The sequence below is a fragment of the Dendronephthya gigantea genome, unplaced genomic scaffold (assembly GCF_004324835.1).
Source record: "Dendronephthya gigantea isolate DGI-Jeju-01 unplaced genomic scaffold, DenGig_1.0 000121F, whole genome shotgun sequence".
Taxonomy (NCBI): domain Eukaryota; kingdom Metazoa; phylum Cnidaria; class Anthozoa; order Malacalcyonacea; family Nephtheidae; genus Dendronephthya; species Dendronephthya gigantea.
Window position 1 is genome coordinate 124071 of NW_021163131.1, and position 10475 is coordinate 134545.

The 10475-nt window shown below is 37.0% G+C and overlaps 1 protein-coding gene across 1 annotated transcript; it reads left to right on the top strand.

Moving 5' to 3' along the window:
- Positions 1-1348: 1348 nt before the first annotated feature.
- LOC114535582 (adhesion G-protein coupled receptor D1-like) lies at positions 1349-7045 on the top strand. The gene is made up of 5 exons (XM_028556865.1): positions 1349-1648; positions 2397-2519; positions 2665-2787; positions 6546-6704; positions 6791-7045. The coding sequence occupies exons 1-5, from the start codon at positions 1349-1351 to the stop codon at positions 7043-7045; spliced, it is 960 nt and encodes a 319-aa protein (XP_028412666.1).
- Positions 7046-10475: the final 3430 nt, after the last annotated feature.

Sequence of the window (10475 nt, forward strand, 5' to 3'; positions counted from 1 at the left end):
ATTTGAATTTTAAATATTTATGTCTGTACAAAATGTTGCTGCTCTAAAAGACGAAGGACTGCCCAATACCGCTGCATATTCGTAGTTAATAGCGAATAAAATTAATTAAAATATGTCTTCAAGCGAATTTATTTATCGTGACACTTTGAGTAGCGACAAATGAAATAGAAATTTGCTTGTACCAAGAAAATTAATGACGTTTATTAACCAAACAGCCTGACAATACTTTACACATCCATAGGTTGAGCATATATATATAGTTTAAATTATAACACCCTTAAATTATAACAATAGATTAATTTCTAAAGGTCCTCTTTTTGTATAAACCCTGTATACCATTCACAGGACGTTTTTCACGGGAATCTCCTCTGAAATGAATCTGGTCACAGATCAGGGTTGGTAGATAATATAATATAAGATATTACATGGTTGCGAGTATATTTTTTAAATTGTAGCCTAAACTTTAAAGTACAATATATTTTAATTATCTAAAGATTACTTTTCAGTCTTTTAATTTGTATTTCCAACGTTTATTTCGTTTTATATACAAACCAAACACCAATTGTATTTTCAAAACAAGAACAATGAAAATAGGAAAATTATCGAAATTTCTAAACGTGGCATACGGAAAATATCCGCACTGTACCCAGGATGCAGTGACGTATGAGTTCTAGGAGTGTTTTAGTTCTCCGTAAAATACTCTAATCAATTTAATAAAGCTGCATATTTGAGGCCAAGCAACATCACACTAGTTCTTTGTTTTCTTTGCGTTGGCCTTTGGTTTTCTTTGTTGTCTAGATAGCACTAATGCATGCCCATTCTCAAATATTTGCCCGGCTTTCAACTCTGTCACAGACGAGTAAGTTGGTCGGGAATCCCATCCGGACGAGAAGCTCGTCCTAAATTTGCCGAATAAATCAGATAAATCAGACGAATTTCTCAAATATCAACACAGTCATGGGCGGAACAGGGCTAAATATCAAATAAACAAAATGATAATCGTAATAACTTACTTATCAATTTTATCATCCCTGTTCATTTTAAGGCGGGGTTTTACTATAAACTTTCCCCTTTATAGTATAGTTATTCGGCAAATAAAGTCAAAAGGAACAATAAAGCCGACGACTATAGCTCGCTAAGTGAACTCTGCTTTAGGCCTGTTTCAGACGTCGAACTTTACCACGTCTGAAACGGGCCTTAGCTCATAAAAATGTGCTCTTATAGCATGCTTAGAGATTTCGGTGCAAAAATATTTCTTTCTTCACAGATTGTCGGCTAAACTGGAGCAGATTTAATTCTTTCTGTTACATCTTGATTGGTGATACGAAGAACTTCCAAAGTGCAAATAATGAATGTCGAGCGCGAGGGGGTCAAAACCAAGGCGGTCAGCTTGCCAGAATTACAGGATTTGAACTTAACAGGTTCCTCCAAAACAATTTTCCACATCCTCGAGAAAATCCATGGATTGGCTTCAGAAGATGTGATAACCAATGGTGTTATCCAGATAAGAAAACGGCTGTCTATACCAACTGGATACCTGGCCAACCCGATAATTACGAAGGAAATGAAAATTGTGCTGAGTTTTTTCCCAACGGACGATGGAATGACCGTCCATGCTATGATAGCAGACCTTTCTTCTGTGAAACAGGCAATTGGTTAACTTAATCCAGCCGCACCCGAGAGCTATCTGCTGAGCTAAAAGTTTCCCGAGAGCATTAGCGTAAGCAAGTTCCCCCAGTGTTCGACGACGTTTTGTCAGCTTTTGTTCACGCGTGCCATTTGCACCGAATATTCAACATCTGGAAAAATTTGGTGTACAAGAGCATAGTTGTACACGTGTGCGGGCGAACAGAGCAAATTTCTGCCATAACAAGCTAATATATATGGATGAATAAAGAATTTGGATATGTTTTACAGATTTGCGTATTTTTCATGCAGGAATTTTTCTTTATTCAAGAAGTATGCACTCGTGCACCGAATTATTCAACATGTTGAGTAAAATTATTCCGGGCAGATGGCACGCTGGTGAGCAAAAGTTCGCAAAACGTCGTCGCACACTGGAGGAACTTGCTTACGCTAATGTTCACGCGAGTGACTTTTAGCTCAGCAAATAGCTTTTTTGTGCAGCCGGCTTAAATAGATTTACAATACATAATTATTTTTTGGAAAGTCGTGTTTTCTCTGCCGCTTTGCATTTTCAATGCATGTGAGTAGGAGCAGCTCCATGATATTCTGCAAGCGTGTGTAGTTTATCAACTTGTATTGGGCAAAATTTTATAATAACTGTAGGACAACAAAAAGCCTGCTCTCGCGTGTGTATATCTCGTGTGTGTACCACTCTTGTCAATTGCAAAGCAAATCCTTAACATAATTCATAAATTATCTGAATTACATAGATTTCAACGAATGTGCGTCGGCAACTAAATGCCATTCTCAAGCAAAATGCATCAACAATGTTGGCTCATACTCATGTGTTTGTAATAATGGATTTACAGGGGATGGAATTACGAGATGCAACGGTAAGGTATTTTATTTTTTAACTCAAAGGGTAAACTTCATTTCATAACTTACATTGGCATTAAAAACTTCATGCATGGTTTTCACCACCAGTAGTTCACATGCAGAGATATAACTTTCTGTTTAACACGAAAATGTCAGATTTAGATGAATGTAAGTCCTCGGCTGCTCAACGGTGCCATTCTAAAGCAGAATGTAGGAACACTGTTGGCTCATACAACTGTGTTTGTAAAAAAGGATTTGAAGGGGACGGAATTAACACTTGCAAAGGTGAGATTACTTTCGCAACGTATATATTTTTTATAATGATAGCTTAGCCTACCTCAACTGAAGGTCAGATAATTGTATATAACTTTCCATAACGCCATAGTAAATTCATGTATATTTGTACCACTGTAATGCGATAATACATTTATGGCCTGAGGCTTGAGAGTTTTAGGAAGGGTACATTTTGGGGGATAGAGCGCTTTTAGGGAGTTTGGAAGCATCCTCCTAGAAAAAATTTGAAGTTTACAGTGCAGCAAATGCGATCTCATGCGTTTTGGGGTGAGATTTCTTAATATATATTGCATTACCTAATCTATAAAAAGAAGGAGGGCTATACACTTCTAATAAAAGTTGAATTTTTTTCTTGCAGCGTTTTAGGAGCCCTTGCAGCCCTGGAGCCCAGGGCCCGGGGCAAACTGACACCCCCCCCCCCTGGGCGATCCTGCTCAGAAGTATCGTCCTCGGATAACACTCTTGTACTTGCTTTGCATGCAATGACGGATATGTCTTTAATGGAAATATTTGCAGGCATGCCTCTAATTATCTTTTCGCTAATCTAAAACTTTCAAAATTAGACATGGATGAATGCAAATCCGGAAATCACAAATGCCATCCAAACGCAACATGCAAAAATACCGTTGGATCATACATATGTTCTTGTAATGAAGGTTTCATTGGGAATGGCACAGACTGTAAAGGTATACTTTTATTTACAAGCCCGACAGAAAAGTTTGAAAGAATTTTCAGTATCCCTCTTACTTTCGCGCTAACCAAAAAGAGATGATTTCAGGCATTGACAAGTGTATTAATCAAGAATGGACATGTGACTGTAACTTAAGTAGAGGTATGTTCAAAATATTGTTTTCTATGTAACATCTTAATGGGGGTCACTGCAAGACGTTAAAATGCACGGATTGCACAAAAGTGATATCATGTGATATTGTACATAAGAAATCTGGCGCGTATGGCCGACGCGTTTATATCACTTCACTTTGTAGCTCTTAAGGCACTGTAACACGGTGGAAATTTTCTTGCAACTTGCAAATGAATGCAATTCTAATTTTCAACGATGTGAATTTCACATCCACGAAACTTGTGTTTATTACTTGTGCTAATTTTCATCTCTTAAAAATTGAATTGCAAATTGCAAAAGTTATACGACTTTGATCATTCAGCAGAAACGAGTATTATAAAATTTCACTATTGGAAATCTATGTTTATTGATTTAGGCGAGAGGATTTTGCATGTATATATTTCTAGAAATATTGTGAATTTGGATTACAAACTTTAGCTTCTGATATCAACAAGGAGGAATTTCGTTTTAGACCAATCGCAATTTTCTGCTTTACATTTTCAGTCACCCACTCAGAATGCATGAATTTTGAATACTTCTGGAAAAAAGTGGCTACATTACTTAACATTTTAAATTCAGTACTAAACATTCAGGCACTCTGATTTGCTTTGCCTAAAAAATGTAAATAAATGTGCAGATTAGTTTAAAACGAAGTTCCACCTTGTTTCCCCAAAATAGTTTTTTACGGCTTCATACTTCGAAAGGGAAGACAGCGAAAGATTGTGGAATAATATTTTGCCAACTTTAAATCTGCTAATCTATTGATAGAATTCAATAATACAAGCAAGAAAGAAAGGCTGAGACAACTTCACGATGAGGCAAGTTAATCTTTCTATACCGTACAATTCCCTCGATGAAAGAGCTCACTCGCACTCGAACGCATTGTGTGTTCTCAATCACATCGAACTATTCTATGACCACAGTTCCACTCGAAAAAGAGCTTGATTTTAAGTGCTTGAACCTTAATTGATAACGGAATTTCTCCATCAGAAGATTATAAATTATGTGTGAATGAGCTTTTTAATAAAGATATCAAAATGGCATTGATTATATTTTTCCGTGTCTTGCATTGCCTTTTATTTTGCAAAACCATATTATGTGCCTAATGATTTAGACCAGCAACACGATGACATTGTTTAATATAGTCTGAAGCACTAATTCATTCGCAGGTTAAGAGGATAGACTCATAGACGCACGGTATGACCTTAAAGAAAATTTTAACGAATTCGATCAGTCACCGCTTGTTTAAATTTTGGCAGCCAATCATATTTTAGCACGTGTTTTAAGCTAGCTAATAGCAATTCGCCTATCATATAGATCATGTACCCGTAATATCTGCAAAATTTCTACTTTGACCATTTGTGCTGGGGAAACTGTTTGCCTGTTTTATTTCGGAGTTTTTTTTGGAATAACTATAGAATACCCCACCACATGTAAGTGTTGTTTTCCTGTGGCTACCTGGCAACATACATGCGAACATCTCTTCCTTATTCCTATACCAACACGACTACATGGCTACATGGCTACGTGACTACATGGCTACATGGCTACATGGCTACGTGACTACATGGCTACGTGACTACATGGCTACATGGCTACATGCGTGGCTACATGGCTACATGGCTACATAGCTACACAGCTACATCGCTACGTGACTACATGGCTACATGGCTACGTGACTACATGGCTACATGGCTACATGGCTACATGCGTGGCTACATGGCTACATGGCTACATAGCTACATCGCTACGTGGCTACGTGCCTACGTGGCTACGTGCCTACGTGCCTACGTGGCTACGTGCCTACGTGGCTACGTGGCTACGTGGCTACGTGCCTAATGGCTACTTGCCTACATGCATGGCTGTATGGCTACTTGGCTACATGGCTACTTGACCACTTGGATTCTAAATATCATTCCGCGATGGGGAGGATTAATTGTCCCACCCCCCTCCCACCTGCCGGCGCCATTGATGATATGTAGATTATAGAGCAGACTAAAATAGTATGATATTACCACAGGCAGCCCGGTCACTGCTGTTACGTCATGCTAATATATATGTATATAATTACAATAAGGCTGGCAACTCTCTTTCAAAAAATATAATACATACATTAATACCATCGCTTAAAACAAAAATACTACGCTAGTTTCTTAAAAAAAAAACAGATACAAAACACTTTGGATATATTGACTATATTTATTTGTCGTTTTTAGACTTGAAAAAAACTCTAAAATGCTCAAATTTAACGAATTGAAAGTGTATTTTCGTTGAAATTTTGCGAAACAGAGGCGGGATATAATTTACTCGACAAACGTCATCATCGGAGAATTCGTCGGCAAACTTCTGATTGGCTGTGGCATGTTCGGAAAATTACGAAGGTCAACTCAATCAAGAAAAAAAATCTTCGTAATTTTCTGAACATGCCACAGCCAATCAGAAGTTTGCCGACGAATTCTCCGATGATGACGTTTGTCGAGTAAATTATATCCCGCCTCTGTTTCGCAAAATTTCAACGAAAATACACTTTTAATTCGTTAAATTTGAGCATTTTAGAGTTTTTTCAAGTCTAAAAACGACAGATAAATATAGTCAATATATCCAAGGTGTTTTTTATCTGTTTTTTTTAAGAAACTAGCGTATAGTATTTTTGTTTTAAGCGATGGTATTAATGTATGTATTATGTTTTTGCGAGAGAGTTGCCAGCCTTATTGTAATTATATACATATATATTAGCATGACGTAACAGTAGTGACCGGGCTGCCTGTGATATTACCAATTGTTTCAAAACATGCTTACAGAATACAAAATTCAATAAATCCAACAAATTATCTCGGAAAAAAGGAATTGTTTTGATTATTGTAATAGTATGATCCATGAATCCCAGCAACGGAATATTTTATCTTAGAACGACTCAAAGAGTTGCGTATATTGGAAACCAGAATTACACGATAACTTGTGGAAATCGGATGGATGTAAAAGAGTTGATTCATTAGATAACGACTTGATATGCGAATGTGACCATCTCACGGCCTTCGCCACTATGGACACTTGGGAAAGAGTTTTGGTAACAACTTTAAGCGATAAATTTACTGCAATATTCAAAAACATTTTCTTTACCTTACGATTTCTGGTACATTTTTTCTTCCACAGTTAAGTAAAACTGAACAGAAAAGCTTGGAAATTATATCCACGATTGGTTGTTCCTTATCACTTGTTGGTGTAATTTTGACTATATTGGCACACGCAGTGCTGTGGAAGAGACTTCATAAAATAGCCGACAGCAAAGTTCCCTCTAAAGTGTTGATGAATCTATGTGCTGCTATTGGAATGACGGATATCTTTGCTGTTCTTGCCGGACCTGCACGCAAAAATGAGGTTTTGAATAAGCACTTTCCATCGCATTAAGGGAGCGATCATTAAGTATGTGTCATGGGGGGGCGGAGGCTATTCGGGAGGGGTATGAAACAAAATTTCTAATTTAGGAGGGGGCTCGAAACATTTTGTGGGAAAAAGGGAGGGGTACTAAACAAAAAATGTCACATTGGAGTTTCATTGTCTAAATAATTACTAACATATACTGTCTGCAAAAATTCCAATTAATTCAGTCACTTTCATCACTGTCTATATGCAGTTCTGTGTCAGAATCTAATTCTTCACTATGTGAAGTACTAGCTGTCACTTCTTCAGAGTTATTATAAATATTAACACAACATTGGAAAAGTGTTCTCTGTTTCTTCGATGAGGCAAATTTTTCTTTTCTCACAATATTGATCTCTCTAGATTTTTCAAGTTTTGATTCCATTTTTGTGGCCAAGCCAATGACAAAGTCTAAGGCATCTGTTGCAAAATAGTCTGCTTTAATCAGCTAAGACAATGCTTTATGGTGAAATCTGGCAAGCAAATGGCAGTTCTGATTGATATCTTCAAGACATATTGAAATTCCTTCTCTTTCTTTTACCATAACTTGAGTAAATTTGCCATCTGTTAGCAATTTTAACACTTCATCTACCTGGTTAATAAACCTTTTTTCCTTCTCTTTCGCCGATTTCCGTGCATTTGTTCTTGCAGATCTTTTCTTGCGTTTTGCTTCAGCAGTTTCCTCTGCAGAAGCATTGGCCCTTCTCTTTAAAAGATTGCTGTTGGTAATTATCATAGTATGTGTTTTTTGCAAAGAGTTGTTAAGTTCTTCCAGCAAAGTTTTCTTTGAATCATAAAACATCAGCTCATTTGCACGCCAAGGCTTTATGCTCATATCTTTGTTAAACAAATTAGAGCGTAGTTCTGTAATTTCTTGCTTTTTTTTCAAAACTTCGTCCAATAGGTTTTGAACATCTTTCTGTGAAGACTCTGCTTTGAAGAGGTCTCCAGGCTTTATTGTATTGACAGTGTCAGCTGAAAAACGGGCTATATTTTGAGCTTTGCCATTTCTACTTTCAGGATTTAGCTGATTCTCTATTTTTTTTTTGTAAATCAGTAACACTTTTTTCAATTTTCCATCGAGAGATACGTTGAGAGATAACATAGTCTTTAAATTGCAGTGGTGCCATAAGCTCAAAGCTCGAATTGTAAATTCCTTCCAGCACCATGTTGTGGAAAGCTAGTTGTGGTGTCAGAGGATTAGGAATCCACAGGTCCTTTGCAATAGAGGGCCCTATAAATGTAAAAGGAGTGATTTAATTCTATTTATTATATCAACACATTGCAAAACAAACACAAGCAATGTAAAGCAAAAGTTCATTCAGCATTTCAGTATTAACTTCTTTATAAGTCAAGATACAGTCTACTGAATATCAAAGATTAACGAATAAGAAAATGGAATTAAAGGTATGCATATAGTATTGTCAACGTCATAAGTAAATTTTTTTAACATTAAGTCTTTTCATACATCAAACTCTGCTGTAATATCATATTAATATTTAATTTCACTTCATTTCAGAACCATCCTCAGAGTTTAATATAAAAAATATTTTGTTGTAATTTAAGAAACTGTCTGTTCAGAGATTTACTTTCGGTTGATTACTTGGCCTTGGATTTTAATACTCACATTTGGTTATATCATTAGTACTTCCTCGATTACTTTCAGGCGTATTCACTCTGGTTTCTGGGCTTTTGCCTGGTTCCCCGTGCTTTGACATTAGGGGTACTTGTCAGAACGGATCAGCTATTTTGAGAGAGAATTCAATTCTTCACATGAAAACCGAGCCCACGTTGAAAATTTGAAAGGACTGAGAGCCGTGCTGCAGACCTTGATGGCAAATATTGAAATTGGGAACAAAACGGTGCGTCTTTCTTACATGAATTTCAACGAAGCCTTGGCTTTGTTCCTTTCATATCGTTCGAATGCACAAAAGTCAATGTTAACGGATCGGCACCAGAAGAAAAGGTTTATGGATTTGGTTTGCCATCCAAAAAATGGCCTTCCAGTTTATCTTGTACAGAACCAGTACGTTTTGTTGCGATCAGGAGATGTTGACCTTGATTTGTTTCTTGAAGAAGTCTCTCAGACAAAAGACGATGGAGAAAAGGAACATTTTTCAGCCACACAAGTAAACAGTATTTTGGATAGTCTAGACACAAGTTGGGACAGAAAGGTGTGTAAGGTTATCTTAGGGAAAGACCTTTCAAAGCAAAAACACAAGAAAGGTCTTGGCTCAAGAGTTTACAAATACAAATCTCAAGTAATGGAAGCCATTGAAACTAGGAAAGCCGTGAGAAATCAAGCAGAAACGGATGTCAAGAACAAACTATCAGAAAATATATCTAGGATTGATCACATGATTTTACACGAGGAGGAGAGTTTAGAGAAGAAATCAAACCTATTAAATGAACAACAGCGTGGTGAGTTGACTGAGAAAATAGAAGACCTAAAGGACAGAAAACTTAAATTTCAAGAGATTGTTGATGGAAAAAATTCAAAAGGATTACATCAGATGATAAACAGGAAATACAGGAAACTAGTTGTTGAAAAAAGAGTTGGAATGAGAAAAGCAAGCTCCGGGAGACCACAGCAAATTGATGAGGAAGATGAACAATTTATCCTGCAATGCATTGAGAAGAAAGCAACTGCCCATGGCAGAAGACACGATGCTGTATTATATACAGGTCATAGAGTAAAGAAAAAAGACTTCTTAAAACTTGCAAATTACAGCAGAATGTCCAGGGGACTTAAACCCATTAAGTCAGCAACAACAGTTTTCAACCGTGGAAGACCAAGAAACAAGAGAAGTATGCAGGCTAAGAAACATTTAGGTCTTGGTTTATTTTGTGGCAAAAAACCACCAAAGCTTAAAGACAATGACAATATATTGACCCATCACCAGCGAGCCTTCAAAAAGGGTATACTCCTCAAGCAACTACATGCATCCAAAGACGAAGAGGCTAATTTTAACTTGTTTATATCCAGGGATGATAAGGCGTACATATGTCCTGGCACAAGCACAGGTACTGTTTGTGTCACTACTTTTGTTACTATAGTACTCAATACATCATACAGTACATATTAAGCGTTTGTTATTTTTTATATTATATATATTAAAGCCACGGGTACACGAATTTACTGATGCAGGTCCTGGGGTGGGGGTCACAAATCACGATGTAAAATTTCGAATCGCTGAAATAACTATGTTAACCAATTTAGATTACTACATCCGCCACCACTTAGAAACAGATGACAGTAGTCATAATGAGGTAGAACGAATACAAAGCTATGTTGGAGATGCCATCTGTGATGGGGGTCCCATAGACTGGGAGTACCGACAACAATATGAAGGACTCTCTGAAGATCAGTTAAGCCAGATGTCAATTGAAGACCTTGAGAAGAGTGAGTTGGATAGAA